General features: G+C 38.6%; 1 protein-coding gene across 2 annotated transcripts in view; it reads left to right on the top strand.

The window, feature by feature from the left end:
- The window catches only part of LOC117400198 (neuropilin-1a-like), a 45,711-nt gene extending 30,507 nt beyond the window's left edge, over window positions 1–15,204 (top strand). The window contains exons 8-18 of one of the 2 annotated variants that reach the window (XM_059023268.1): window positions 1,354–1,509; window positions 2,848–2,992; window positions 5,002–5,333; window positions 6,565–6,709; window positions 7,832–7,936; window positions 8,553–8,612; window positions 10,170–10,313; window positions 10,671–10,945; window positions 11,452–11,548; window positions 11,840–11,893; window positions 12,768–15,204. In XM_059023268.1, coding sequence (XP_058879251.1) covers window positions 1,354–1,509; window positions 2,848–2,992; window positions 5,002–5,333; window positions 6,565–6,709; window positions 7,832–7,936; window positions 8,553–8,612; window positions 10,170–10,313; window positions 10,671–10,945; window positions 11,452–11,548; window positions 11,840–11,893; window positions 12,768–13,054 — 1,800 coding nt within the window. In that variant the 3' untranslated portion in view covers window positions 13,055–15,204. The remainder of the gene's footprint in view (window positions 1–1,353; window positions 1,510–2,847; window positions 2,993–5,001; window positions 5,334–6,564; window positions 6,710–7,831; window positions 7,937–8,552; window positions 8,613–10,169; window positions 10,314–10,670; window positions 10,946–11,451; window positions 11,549–11,839; window positions 11,894–12,767) is intronic. The other variant, XM_059023269.1, reaches the window with a different exon arrangement.
- Window positions 15,205–16,043: the final 839 nt, after the last annotated feature.

The raw sequence follows: 16,043 nt of genomic DNA, 5'->3' as shown, positions 1-16,043 counted from the left end.
TGTCTTTAATACTCACAATAGGGATAAGGGTTCATATTACCCAAAGAAATGGAAAGACTATTTTTTTTTTTTTGTGCTCAGTCATTCTTGTCATGACCGTTTTCTTGTTCAGGAGAGACTGAGAAGGATTCACATTTAATTGAACTGTGTATTAAAAATGATACACAGCACACATGAACATGTGGAAACAGAACTAAAAAGAAGACGAAGGCAAGAAGCCATATGGAAATTCCTGTGGAAAAATAAATTGCTATTACATTTCTATCTTGCAACGCAAACAGCAGTAAAGCACAATTTTTCAAACAGAAATACTTGTGGGTTTAAAACCTCTGACAGCGGGAACTGTTTGATGAATTGTGTTATTGGGCTATGCTAAAAGTTCACTAAGTGCTGTGAGCACAGCTCTGCACAGAGTTAAACAAATTAAGCGTGTCAGAAAATGAAATGAAATCTGTCAAATATTACATTAGCAACCGGGTGCAATGTCAAATTCACCTCTGTCGAAAGCATTGCAGGATTATTATTTTTTTACTGTTCCACTAATTAACAGCAAATACTTTCCTCTTCAAAGCATCCTCTACGCTATCTTTAAATCATCAATTCCACAGTCTTGGACATTTGATTATTTCATCTGCCTTGACCTGCATTTATCAAGTTAGGTGGGAGTTTGTACCAGAGAGGTACTGAAACCAGGTGCACATTTCACATCTACCCTCCAACCTAATCTTCTGTATTTATAGAAGTGAAGTTGCCAGCCGAGACTTTACCCCCAGTCCTAAATCCACAAAAGAAATATATTTAAAATTCATAATGCTGCTTGTTTGGCGACCTTTGTTTACTTTTTTACTCACTGCACTTATTGCTATAGTGGCTACAAGGCAGAACAGCTTGAATTATACTTTAGCGTACTGTAATGGAGAGTGATAATGCATTATTTTTCAATGGCAATATAAATAAAGCATGCTTCAAAAGAACTCTCCCAGATTACCCACTCACAGTTTAGATGTGGTTCCCCAATTATTATTATTAGTTTATTTAGCAGACGCCTTTATCCAAGGCGACTTAAAGAGACTAGGGTGTATGAACTATGCATCAGCTGCAGAGTCACTTACAACTACGTCTCACCCGAAAGACGGAGCACAAGGAGGTTAAGTGACTTGCTCAGAGTCACACAATGAGTCAGTGGCTGAGGTGGGATTTGAACCGGGGACCTCCTGGTTACAAGCGCTTTTCTTTAGCCACTGGACCACACAGCCTCCTATAGCCCGTTTACAGTTCATTTCCAGGTAGAGAATCAGAGGGATCTCATATAGTCTCCTAATAACTTGCTTGATTTCTGTTTTATTCGCTCAGGTGGACCTGGGGTTTCTGCGCTTTGTCTCTGCCATTGGAACTCAAGGAGCCATCTCAAAAGTAACGTCAAAAGTTTACTACGTGAAAAGCTACAAAGTGGATGTGAGCTCCAATGGGGAAGACTGGATTACTCTGAAGGAAGGCTCTAAGCAGAAGGTAGGGGGATAATTGGGTTTGTCTTGGTAATGCTGTTAGCTGTGGCGATAATACAGAGACATTACTGGGTCTGTCGAGGGAAACAACATAAATGGACTTTCCCCATTTAACAGTGTCTCAGTAATCAATAAACGGCAGGAAATCTTCAGGCATAAGTAGCATGGCTTCAGGTTTTTGTTAAAATATATAACAAACAGTTGCTGCAGTATTGTCTTCCTTTTTAGGTGTCTGTTTTAGTTACAGCAACACTGAAAAATAAAACAGCATCCTAATGTGACAGATGCACAAGGTTAATGTCTGATTGTGGGCTCTTATCAGTTTGAAAGGTTCTCAGCAGTTATAGATCACAGTAACAGACTTACAGTGTTAACCTGTAGTTTGCTTTTTCTGGATCCTCATTTATAATAAATCACTATAAGACCATTTTCAATCCTTTTCAGGCAAATTTATGTAAGCTGTTCCCTACTTAGCTTGACTGTATCCAGGCTTTGTATTTTAACATCAGGTGCTAAAACTGAATCTCTTCCCCATACTGTAGAGAGAGAGCCAGCCCACCCCAGACCTGCTAAAGCACACTAATTCTATAAACCTGTAATTATTTTTGTTTCAATATTGTTCCATAATAGTATTACCTGTTTTGTTTTGTTTGTTTAGTATTTGTTTTGTTTTTACCTTCTGCAGTCTGATCAATTTAATTATTGATTTTTTCTTGAGCTAGAACCTGACCTAAAAAAAGAAAATCCTATAATTTATACAAATGTTGAGGAGCTGTTTACAGTGCACAGATTGTACCGTACTGTATATGTGAACGTACATTCATATCATTTGTGCTCTATTTAATTAATTCATACTTTTTTTTATGATCCCTTATAAAAGTTTACTACTGTATTTTTGCAGTTTTTTCATGCATTTCCCATGCTTATGCTATGCATTAACCATCATTTACCTTGGTTTTCCATGTTTATTAATATGCTTCCTCATTATTGTCTCTGCTTTACCATGCTTTCACTGTGTTTTATTACACTTTGCTATGATTTTATTATTGGAAACCTTTAAGGGGTGTCCATGAAATATAAAGAGGAACAAATAATTTAACAATTATTATAGACTTCACAAAACATACTGAAGGCAAATTCTTAATACAAATATACTATAAAGCTCCTGAAAATGTTGAGATATGAATTCTTATCTCTATTGAGATCAGTGGCCTACATTTGAAATTTTAGTTCTGCGTTTCTATGACACAGCTGGATAAGAGACTCATGTGTCTGTGGTTTTCTTCATGTACATCCTTTAAAAAACATCATATATAATTCATCACCTTTGTTTTAAATACAGATTTTCCAGGGGAACACAAATCATGTAGATGTTGTCAAGACTCCTCTTCCAAAACCCATCCTGACTCGCTTCATCCGCATTCGGCCAACAATGTGGGAGAACGGGATAGCGCTGCGTTTCGAGGTGTACGGCTGTAAAATCTCTGGTCAGTGCAAGTTAATCCAACTGCATTTTCACATACCTCTGCTTTGAACTGAATTATAAAATATAAATGAACTAAATCCTATTGCATATGTATGGTGTCTGGTGTTATGATGCAAAATACATGGCAGTATAACAGTCTGCTGCTGTCAGTTGCATATGAATGCTGTACTTTCTTCTACACTTATTGGGCCCAACTGTTGAAAGGTAATCTTACATTTCTGATGTCTTTGGTTGACCATCGAACCAGCCTGCCCATCCATACTCTGTCATGATGAAACACCACAGGTTGTCTATTGTGGTCTATTATTCTGGTTTGCACTTAGCTTTTCCTTGTGGTTCCAAGCCAGCAGTGGTTAGCATGTCGATGGGAGTTGCATAGCCTGGAGCGGTAGCTGGCAGAAGGGACTGTCATTTTTCGTACTGGAGAGTTAAAGTGTATGATGGAAGAAACAGCTGGCCTGATTTGAGGCACAAAGAAGCCTAGAGATGTGTGTTTAACATAAGGAAACCCCAACAGTGATTCATTGTTAAGACATTCTGTATGTAGGACAGCAGAACAGACAAAGAAGAAACTGGGGTCATTTAAGTTTTTTCATTTTGAAGGAACTTTATTATTTTTATTATTTGTTTATTTAGCAGACGCCTTTATCCAAGGCGACTTACAGAGACTAGGGTGTGTGAACTATGCATTAGCTGCAGAGTCACTTACAACTACATCTCACCCGAAAGACAGAGCACAAGGAGGTTAAGTGACTTGCTCAGGGTCACACAATGAGTCAGTGGGATTTGAACCGGGGACCTCCTGGTTACAATCCCTTTTCTTTAACCACTGGACCACACAGCCTCCTCTTGTATGCGAGTTATTGTAGGTCATGTTTTCTGATGCATTTTTCTGTTGTTGTTGTTGGAGAAATTGTGATGTTACTGGTTCAGCATGAATAAAGAAAAAGCTCAGTCAAAAGCACTGAGATTCAATTAGTGGGTAACAATCAGAAGAAGACTCCCTGAAGAAGACCTCATGGGAACAACTAAAATGGTTAGCCTAGCTGAGAAAACTTCATCTCTTTCGTTGAGTACAGCTTGTTTTTTTGATGCGGTCTTGATGATTTGGTCTTGATGCTCTCAGTTGAGCTGTTTTTTCATCTGACCCTCTGATTTCCTCCAGTCTTTCGATGCAGTAAGCTTCATGTAGAGGTACTTGCTACAGTAGTAGTGGTTTTAATCTTCATTTCTACCTCTGCAGCTTTTTATTTGTGGTTTCCTCCAGAAAGTTCCTTCATTTTTAAAGCTTGCAACAGAAACTTCTATAGCAATCACAAGGGATGGGTTAGAGCCCTTGGGTTCAATTAATTTCATAGTTAGAAAAATATTTAAACATTACCCACACGCAAATGAAAATTTCAAGCTGTTCTTCAATGCTTATCTGGTTGTTCATTGTGGTGTCTGAGAATTAATTTCTATTTAATCATGCTTAAAGAAACTGCAACACCTCGATCTGAATGATGTTATCATACAGTACATGTAATTGTGTGCACAGGCTGCCTGCACACAGCACATAGTGTTTTATATTCTTCCTTGTATAGATGTTTGTATCTTTTGAAGCTTGGTGGATTGAGCTGAAAAGTAATATACAGCTTCATAATGGTAAAGAATCAAAACAGGCACTTTTACAGATTTTCATATCGAACCGTTTCCCAAAAACCCATTGTCTCACCAATTAACTATGAGTATACTCATCAGTGAGCGCAAAATAGTGTGACTTGGCAGTGGTAGGCCTGCTAGTTTACCTTGTGCTTTTTTATGCTACCGGGGTTAATTTAGACATCCAAAGTGGATTATTTATAAGCAATTGATTCTGAGCAGGTCAGAGCAACTAGAATTCAGAACCTTGGAACAAGGATTATGAAAAAAGAATCTGGATCCACCTACCACCTTGGCCTTGAGTAACAGCTCTCTGCAAATCCCCAATTAGAAAATCATTAAATCATCATGTGTTGTGTTGGCTTTTAGAGTACCCCTGCTCTGGAATGCTGGGAATGGTGTCGGGTCTCATCACAGACGGCCAGATCACAGCCTCCAACTTTGCTGACCGGAACTGGGTCCCCGAGAACGCCCGTCTCCTGACCAGTCGTTCTGGCTGGGCGCTGCAGCCACAGGCTCTGCCATACACCAAGGAGTGGCTGCAGATGGACCTGGCCAAGGAGAAGCTGGTGCGAGGGCTCATCATCCAGGGAGGCAAGCACAGGGAGAACAAGGTCTTCATGAGGAAGTTCAAGATCGGCTACAGCAACAACGGCTCAGACTGGAAGATGATCATAGATGCCAATGGAAATAAGCCCAAGGTGAGTAAGGATGATCAACCATTTCTTTATTTCTCAACTGTCTAGGGGTCATGTGTTTATATGGAATACCTTCAAATGTGGACCTAGTTATTGTCATACCATGTAAGTGATGCTTGTATTCTTGGGTACTGTATCTATTTAAAAGTTTTAAGAGCTAAACCTCTGACTCTAGAAGCACTGAACCACTACCCCATGTGGGCAGCATTCCGTAGACATATTGTATTACATGCTAGTCGTACATTCGTTATGAATTGAAAGCTTTTAAGAGTTTTCTGCCATTGTCATACATTATATTATGTGTGCTTCCAAGTATTGGCACAAACCTATTACAATAATGTACACAGTAATATATATTACAAGTAGGTAATATATTACTTGTACTTATGGAGGCTAAATCCTTTAACCATCCCCTCTTCAATTGACATGTCCCTATTCATTTGTTCTGATTACAAATCACGTTTCGTATTCCTTCTATGAAGCTCTGTGACCTGAAAGTCAAATTTCACTTTTAAGCTTTGAGAATTGTTATAGGAGTTGAAAGAAACATGCAACATCAATGCAGGTCTCAGATGTATCTGTCAGCAGTGCTATACTTTGAGTGTGGAGCGTACTTCCCAAGAAATACTGCTTAAACTCTGTGCCTGGTTAGAAGGGATGGGTACAAGAATACAAAATCTCTTCCAGATGTCTTAATATGTGATTTATGAAGAAATGAAATCCAAATTTCCATTGTCTTGTTTCCTGTGTCCTCTTTCATAAGACCCTTTAAACAATCTTCAAAGCGATGTGGGAACAGATTGCTGAGTTTCTTGCATTAATTCTAATGTTTATATCAGTTAGATAATGATGTGTGGTGCAAATTTGCCGCCGAGGGTATCCTTTGATAACGCTTCTCAAGTGATATCTTCAGAAGTCGCGTTCAAAGCATTTCAGTTTGGTCACTTTATGCATTGCTTACTAGGTTTCTTTACCAGGAATGTCATTTGAAACTCTATACTGACGAATGCCAATCCAATGTCAGTAACCACCATTCATCTAGTCATGCTACACCTGTTTGAGTGTGCTGTAATCTATTTTAAATGAAGGAAGAAGCCATTTCGAAACAATATGGATTATCTTAACCCACTTTCAACCCCAGGAGCCCTCTGCACTGTAAAACTATTAGCATCTATCACTGCTAGCATTCTCGCCAATATGTCTGTCCTTTTTTCCTTCCACCGATGTTCCACAGACATTTGAAGGTAATAGCAACTACGACACCCCCGAGCTGAGAACGTTTGAGCCACTGTTGACAAGGTTCATCCGGGTTTACCCAGAACGGGCTGCATCCTCGGGGCTGGGGCTGAGAATGGAGCTCCTTGGTTGCGAGATTGAAGGTATTTCATTTTCCATCAGGCCTACTTATTTCCTCAGTGCTGAAATGGCACACACACATATATATATATATATATATATATATATATATATATATATGTGTGTGTGTGTATGTGTGTGTGTATATAAGGGTTATGTACTGAATCTTCATTGTGTATTGAGAATTATCCCCAGTATTCCCCAGTTAGGTCATGTGTTTTTTAACATAATAAAGATCAATCAATGAGAATGTCTAGAATATTACGGCATTCCAAATCCAAAAGTGTGCTTTTGAATGTTATCTTTATGAAGCCAAAACAAATTTTCAGTTATACACTAAGTAAACAAGATATCTCCTACCAGTTGCCCTCATGAAGATGGAAATTACACATGACTACACGATTGGGTTCTTCCATGCTATCACAGTTCTGTGTTGTAGTTTATAACGTCAGCTTCCCCAGTGTACAGTATCAGACTTTTTATTCGATGCGCTATTACTCTTTCATGTTAAGGATATTTCTAATTCAATTAAATAGTTAGCAAAATAAAAATAGTGTTTTTCCCGTAATGGAAGACTAGAGCTGAAGTCACAATGCTGGAATGATATCAATTTTGCTGCCAGGCTTCAGATCTGTATCTGTTAACGCAGCTTGGACAGCAGCACTATTCAAACAAACTCATTCTATGGAAATCCAGTGCAGTAGTGTGGCAGTCATGTGCCTTGGCTCTGACTCCTTGCCTGATCAATGTGCAGTGCTTTTGCCAAAATTACAAGGTGGAATGGCTCTACGGTATCTGAAGCTACCTGATAATGCCGTCCTTTCCACCTATGAATGAACAAATGAGCAAAGACTGGGTGGAGTACATTTCCATTAAGACTTCTACTTTGTATACTATGATGGCCATGTCAATATGTGCTGTATATTGTATTTCCAATAACTCATCACAAACATGCACTTGTTTCATACTGTGCACTAAAAGATAACTTGCTTTGTTCTGAATGAAAGCGTTCTCATGTCGAATGCATAATCAAACCCAGCGTCTTTCCTCAATGTAATTCCACTTTTTGGTTTTGTGTGTAACTCGTTGGTGGTGCCCGACTGTAGGGTGATATGTGTCTGAAGCTGTGTGTTTGTTTTTACCAGCTCCCACTTCGGTTCCCAGCACCACGGTGATAAGCCTGATAGACGAGTGTGATGACGACCAGGCAAACTGTCACAGTGGCACAGGTGATGACTACGACTTGCCAGGTGCTAACACCACCCTCATTCCATTGCCAGCTTTCCACCCATGCCAGTTTCTTTCACGCCATTCAACCATTCAGTGCTGTAGCAGTACTGCCCAAACACTGGAGTTTTCATCACTCGCTAACTTTTGCATCAATGGACACCCCTTATAAAAGTTTCCCATAGAAAAAGCATAGCAAAGTATAGTAAAACATAGTGAAAGCATGGTAAAGCATAGGTAAGCCTTGTAAAGAATAGCGAGGTATGGTAAGCATTACCATACTGGCAAACCAGGGTAAACAATGGTAGATGCATATTATAATCATGGGGAAAGCATGAAAAAATACCATGTTAAAATACCATGGTCCATTTTTATAAGGGATATCTAGCTTTTTTGTTTAGTTTCCATTGCATGCTACTATATTTACAGCTTATCCCTTTAAATAATGTGGAATGTGGAACATTTTGTGTAAAAATAAAAAGGACGACTTGAAACCAACTAAGCCCTTTTAGTTTTAGTAGGACATACTTCATGCTGGAGCTAAAAGCTTTGTAAAACATACAGTAACTTTTGTTTGTAACCATGCCTATTTTGCAGTTGTCCAGCATATATCTAACCCAGTTCCTATTCATTGGCTAGGTGGTGGAGCTGTGCAGATCACAGATGAGCCGACAGATGGGGATACCTCAGAACTTCCAGGTGAGAAAGATGTTCAAGCAGCTGGATTGGAAACACAGCCTGATTTGGAACAGTGCGATTTGCCCAGTCATTCTGTCACTGGGTTTGAATGAATAAATGCAAGACAGATTCTAAAATGAGATCCTGAAAAAGAAAAAAAAAAAACCTTACACAGTATAATAACGTTTAATACAAAATAATAATCAACACTATATCTTTGATGTACGGTGCAAGGTATGAAATTGAATCTAGTAATCATCTTTTTTTTACCCCTCTGCCATACATTTTTGTTCCTATTTTTTTCATATTATATCTAGTAAATACATCATACCTAAAAACAAGAGCAGCCACCATTCATTTAATGCATCAAAGAGAGATAAAAAAAAACATAGACGGTAAAGAACAGATTACCAGTATTTTTCCAGCAACATTTTATCTCATATGAGCTTTTTGATGTGTTCCATACTGTTGGAAGTGCGAATGACTGATAAATTAAAACAAGAAATAAAAGGATTTGCTGTCAGCACAGGGCAAGAAAGCACAACTGTGTCGTGCGAGATACCAGAGCGGGCTGAGGCAGGGCCCTGTGCTTTTATTGCTTCAATAGCAAATAAAGCTGCTTAGTCAATTCCTTTTTTTGTGAAGCATGCAATAGCTGCCATATAGGAGTCTCCAGGGAACCAGCTCTGCGGAATGTGTGCCCATTACATGAACACATCCTGCTTTAAAGTGTACAGCTCCCCCTTATTAAAAATGACCCCCTTTTCTTAGAATACCGAGCTCTGAACATGTTATAGCATTCTCTCAGTTTTAGTAATAACCTTGTTTAATTAGCCATCTCCAGTTAGGATTTATGGGTTTATTTGTTTACACAGATTAATGAATTAATGTGTTACGGGTTTTAGCTCTGTAAGGAATTTAATTTCTGCTCCTGCCCTCCCCTTTTCTTGTGAACATTTTTTTTTTGTCTTTGTTTGCTGTTGCAGACAGACTTCTGCTTTTAATTTAAGCTTCTGAAAGCTCTTTGCTGCCATCTTGTGTTTAAGTCTCAGTTCTACAGCATTAATGGCTTCAGCAGTTCTGTAGTTCAGTCAGCCATGCATATTGGACAGTCTAATTGTGTTTTTCACTTGTATCTTTCCATATCTTAAATTCAGCTTCCACCGAGCCTTTTTCAATACAAGGGACCTGCCTGCTTTTCTGTATATTATTGAATTCAAAAGTACTATATTTGTCTTCAATATTTTATTTTTTATTTTTCATATCCTATTTTCTAATGGACCAATCACTCTCCCTCAAAAGTGAATCTAATAATATCAAATCAGGTTTACTGCCAATAGTAACTGGAATCTAGCAGCAGACAAATAGCAGTGGATGATAAAAATGAGTGTATTGATTTTAAGCAGTGAAAATAGTGCAGTTATTTTTAAAATTTTCCTCAATATGGGGTAGGGTGGGGTTTCTGCAACACCTCCAGCTCATGCATTTTAATCATGCATTGATTTGATTTTCCCAACCATTCCGAAGCAGTCTTAATAGTTCACTTTAACTGACTGTGCCTTTATCTTCCCCCCTTAGACACGAATATGCATTGGTTCAATTGTGACTTTGGCTGGGGTGCAGACCAGACTATGTGCGGCTGGCAGCAGGAAGGGGCATGGAGGCTGCAGTCAAGCGGGAAACCAACCAGCAACACTGGGCCAAATCAGGACCATACAGGAGGTGAGAGACACCAGGACTCCCACAGGTTTTATATATGGAGTCTGAAGCAAGCTTGAGCCTGGGCTCCTCATTCCAACAGCAAAACTAAAGATTTTAGACCAGTGGCATCCAATCCCGGTCCTGGAGGCCCATTCCACTCCAGGTTTAACAAGTACAATGAGATAACTAACCACTTCAGGGTCTGGATGGAGGTTTCATTGTTTCAATTAAACAATTTAGAACAGGGTCGGGACAAAGACCAGGACTGGAATGGCCAACTTTATTTACTCTTTATATACCAGGTTTGTATATACGGAGATGTATTAATTCTGATTATTATTACTATGTTGTAACATCTGGCTCATGTTTGAAATGCAGACGGCGGTAGCTTCGTCTCCACTCTGGCGAATGGGAAGCCGGAGAATGAAGTGGCACGGCTGCTGAGCCCCGCCGTGCTTCCCCAGAGCTCCGATCTCTGCATGTCCTTCTGGTATCACATGTTCGGCTCTCACATTGGCCGCCTGAGGATCAAACAGAGGAAGCAAACCGCAGAAGGCCCGGTGGAAATCATTCTGTGGACTGTCAGTGGGCATCAGGGCAGCCGCTGGCGAGAGGGTCGGCTTGTGATTCCTCAGAGCCCAGACACTTATCAGGTACCGTCCAAGTGGAAGAAGCGTACAAGACTACCATAACGTGATGTGTGTGTAACAGGGCGGAGGCTGGGCACAAACCAGCAACCCCCCGCACCGGAAGTGAGCGTCTAAACCACAAAGTAAAAGAGCCAGGCTCGTCTGCATTCATGGTTTTAGAGCTTTTAACCTCATCTCAACAGGACAGACTCAGTAACGGCAGTGTATCACACAGCACTGCCCGTTACATGTAGGCAGTTGTTTTATTTTTTTATTTTTATGGCTTATTTAGCACTGTGAGATTACTAAAAAAAGGGGTATGCAATACGATATAAGAATTAAGAAAAGACCACAAAATTCCTGTCCCTTTATCAGGAACCACAAACTATACATAGATATGAAAGTGCAAAAGACGTTTTAAATCAGTAAACCCTTTCATGTAGATGCTGTATTTTACACTGGTACAATCTGTAGCTGGTATTTTTTTTTCATTATTTTGGTAATAATAACTAACAGTGATATTTGAACAGGTTGTGATGGAAGCAGTAATTGAAAACAGCAGCTGGGGAGACATAGCGCTGGATGATGTGAACATATTGGATGACATGCATATGGGAGATTGCAGGGGTAAGTCGATGGCATGCAGCAGAGGCTCAATTACATTACATTACATTAAAAGAGTTGATTGGTTGGGTATTCCCTCTTTACCAGAAAAGGCTTTTTTAATACCCCAGTTTATTAAAAAAAAAACATGAAGGTGCAAAGAAAATCTGTTTTCACATTGATTGTGTTTATTTATATTCATATCAGTTATTCATACAGAGTGAAGACATAGTCTGTTTGACTGCAGGTTATTTATTGTTTTACTGTTGTTGAAATATTTCCCTATTTGACAATTTGTAATGGTTTCTGTTTTAGATCCAGAAATTCCAACAGAATACCCAGACGCTGGAAACTCCATTGATGATATCGGTACGATATTCCATTCCATTATTTGCAGTGTTTGAGGGGTGAAAGTAATAATAATAATAATAATAATAATAATAATAATAATAATAATAATAATAATAATGCATTCTGCAGTTTTTACATTCTGTCTTTAAAAAGCTTTTTTTCTTCTTTTTAATTTTTAAATTTGCTTAATAGTTTCGATTTATGGCATTTCTGTACCACCCCCACCCCCCACACTCTACACAACATTGGATTTACAGTAAAGTGGGTCCCTTGGCAGCTCGGACAAAATAATCCAGCTTACACAGCACAACTGAAGCAATATGATATCATAAAAATACGAATAAAATACTATTTACTACTCCCAACAGTATTGTAATTGACATTTAAAAATGTTTCTGTTACACACAGCACCACAGGGGACAGTCATGCCAGAGAGCTCCAGACTTAGAGCAGTCCTATAAGCAGCATATTTATCAATGTGCTTTACCATACCACACTGTTCTTTACAATGCTTGCCTATGCTTTACCATGCTTTTACTGTGGGAAACTTTTATAAGGGAGATATCTACCAGAAATAGCTGCAAACTAAACAAGATAGCATCCAAAATTCACATATAGACTCAGTGACAAAAAACTCTGGTATATTGTTGCATTACACTCAGGTCACATGGTATTTTAAAACTGTAATACTAATTATTATTATTATTATTATTATTATTATTATTATTATTATTGTGATATTGTAGATATTATGAAAAATTCACCATACTGTAAACATAGTTGCAGCTTGGTAACCATTGTGGATTGAGGGCAGAAGTTTGAAAACTCTCAGGAGACACAAACTGTAATTTTCATTGTCATTAAGATTTTTTTTCTCCTATCTTCATTTTAGACCTTACACCAGAGTATGAGTATCCTGACAACAGCAGTGAAAATGAAGAGATCCAAGGGAACATGCTGAAAACCCTGGACCCCATTCTCATTACCATCATCGCCATGAGCGCTCTAGGGGTCTTTCTCGGGGCCGTCTGCGGAGTCGTCCTTTACTGTGCCTGTTCTCATGGTGGAATGGCAGAAAGGAACTTGTCAGCTTTGGAGAACTATAATTTTGAACTTGTAGATGGAGTCAAACTCAAAAAAGACAAACTCAACTCACAGAATTCATATTCAGAGGCATGAGAGAAGACATGGAAACAAATGAGCCCCAGGATTGAAATAAGGCAGATGGGAACTGCTTTTATCTTTCAAGAAGAAAGAGGATTGTAGGGACTGTGACTGAGCCAAGCTTTTCTCAGGAGCTGCAGTGAAAGAAACCTACAAAACAGGGACACTGTGTATAGAATTGAAAGATGTACATTCAGATTATTATTAATATTATTATTAATATTATTATTATTATTATTATTATTCATTTTTTCATTTTCATTTTTAATAATCATATGCTGGTGTTGAGACCAATTAAGACAATGTTATCATTTTCTTGAAGGAGATGTTTTATTTTATATATATAAAATAATGTAAAATACCAAAATGAACCACCCTGACATATGTAGTATTGTCCTTCAGAGGGACATACAGTACAGTAATGTACAGTACATCCACAGGTCACTGTCTTTGACAAGGGTCTGACTGATGTATGGTTCCTGCAGGGCCTTTATTACATGTTTGTTGGTTTCTGTAGTTTATTTTGGAGTTTTACATCCCTTTTCAATTAAAACCAATTTGCTGGCAAAAGAAATAAGAGTCGTGTGGTTGAGTCAGAACAAAAGCGACTTCCCCTAAGGTTTTGACACGACGCACGTATTGTATATAAGTTTAATATATTTTATTGCCCTTTTTTTTTAAAAAAAAAGCTGCAGTATCCCTTTTTTGGTTTTGTGTGTATAGTGTGAAATACAACCAGACAAGTGCTTTGCTGACAATCAGCTGTAAGGTGATCAGCGGTCTAGCTCGGGTGGGGTACGGGGGAGGGGACGCTGTGCATCTCTGATTGGTGTAGTCCAAGGCTGGTTTCTTGCAGCCATGTTATTAAAGGCGTGCAGACGTATATCACTTCCCTGAAGCCTTTGTAGCCTGCATCCTCTTTCACAGCGACGCCTTCACCCCATACAGGGAATAAAAGTGAAGCATCTTTGGAGGAATTGGGTAGAGACAAAGCAAGGCAATAGCAGTACCCTCGCTCTTTCCCAACAAGTACGATGGATCCAATCTACAAATCACAACGCCAAGCACATCAGGCTTTGGTTTCATGTTTTACATGAAGGATAGTCTCGACCACAGCATGCCCACATGATCCAGTCCAGGTTCAAGTTTAAAATCATTAAGAATGATCACAGTGAAGAAAGGCACGCTAAAGGCTAAAAAAGGGATATGCATTTCCATGACATCCAGCAGGATAACAAAATGTAAAGGTGCTTCAGTTAAGTAAGTGTGCAGTGCAAGTTACAGGATGTAACCACACAGGTCACACAGAGCCCTTGTGTGTCAGATGGGTGCCACTGTTAAATAGAAGCTAATGCATTTGGTTGTATTTTCAGTGGTACAAATGGTGAGAAATGTGTGGGTGTTTTGCTTGGGGAAAACAGACATGTATGATTTAAAAACACATTAGTAAGTGCTTTTTTTAGCAGTAAAGGCATAGGACTGCAAAACCAGTTTCAAACTAGCTCTCATAATACGACATTCATAGGTGTGAGGGTAATAGAAATAAAAAAAAGGTTTTGAACTGTGAAGCACAGTTTTACTCATGTTTCATGTTTTATTTTCTGTTGAGAAGATACAGTATACTGCGATACAGCTGGCTAATCTTTTTTGTTAAATGTTTCTCTCGTGAAATGTAGGAAAACACAAAGGATACTGTAGCTTTAGATAAAAAAAAATCTTGCACTGATAAATATATTTAAGAAGTTTATGTGTTTATAAGGTTATTGATTTGTAAAAACAGTGTTACAAAATTTTCTTTTTACATGGTTTCAGATTATGTGACATAATTTTGAAATGTAAAATAAATAAGATGTTTTCATTATTGAAAAAAAAGGTATACAAATTTCCTATAGTGACATGTTTCCATTTAACTAGTACATTATTGCTTCGTGTTTTGTACTGTCATAAAACTTTTGTGCAGATTTTTTTACCAAAACTTTATTTTCAATACTGCTTCTGTAAGTTGCTGTTGTAGAGAAGAACAGCAAGGCCTTAACTTTATCTAATGTTTGTATCTTACACATGGGACAGCCTCGAGAACTCACATGTAGCTGTTGTTATTATTTACTCTGAACTTAGACTACTACATTCCAAAGATTCCACTGAAATAAATGTTTTGTTAAGAAGCTGCTTTTTTGAAGTTCTTTTTTTTATTTAAAAAAAGGCTTTCCTCGCTCCTGAACATTTGCAGAAGACTATCGTTCATCGTTGGGATTGTTGGACAAAACCAGAAGGTGACGACTCAGATTGGCTCCTTCTTGAATTGAGTGCCTGATATAGATGCATGGGATTCCACTTCTTATTGGAATGTTGCTGGAACATCTGCTCCAACGCTCTGGAAGACACAGACAATGAAGCAGCACTATCACACCGTTCACATCTCAAATTCCCCGGTGACTGAATGGTGTTAATTTAAAGTCATGCAGACCTCTTGCGCTGGATTTGTGATTGGTGCCAATAAGATGGCAACCATGTGTAACTGACAACGTAATGTCAGGATACTGTTGAAGATATATAATGGTTTTAAGTGGGTGATGCTAAAATGAACAAGCGGTTACGCTGAAGTCACTGCTGCAGCTGACAAGCTGTAATGTTTTGTTTTGAACAACACAATGAAGCAAGTGAAACTAAGCTTGGCTGGCTAGACATTCATCATAGGATTGTCTTTACAAGCTGGCCATTGATTTATGGAAATAACCGCTTTGGAACACCCACCACACACTTAATAGTAGTTTTGAATCCTAGTTTATGAGTCAGGCTCGCTGCCTGGTGAAGAAACTTAATACCCTGAAGACATGAAACAGGCTGGTTCTACCCTATCTATCTGCTTACCTGTTATTCTGGGTTGTTTTCTGTAAAACTCATCTTCTGCACATCTCTAAAGACCTGACAATACATAGCTTAATGTTTTCAGACAGGGGTGTCCACACTGGGTTAAAGAACTTGCCTGAAGGAACATGTCACT

This window comes from Acipenser ruthenus, chromosome 4 (genome assembly GCF_902713425.1).
Source record: "Acipenser ruthenus chromosome 4, fAciRut3.2 maternal haplotype, whole genome shotgun sequence".
Classification (NCBI taxonomy): Eukaryota; Metazoa; Chordata; class Actinopteri; order Acipenseriformes; family Acipenseridae; genus Acipenser; species Acipenser ruthenus.
Note: the sequence above shows the minus strand (reverse complement) of the source record. Positions and strands in the feature narration are given on the sequence as shown.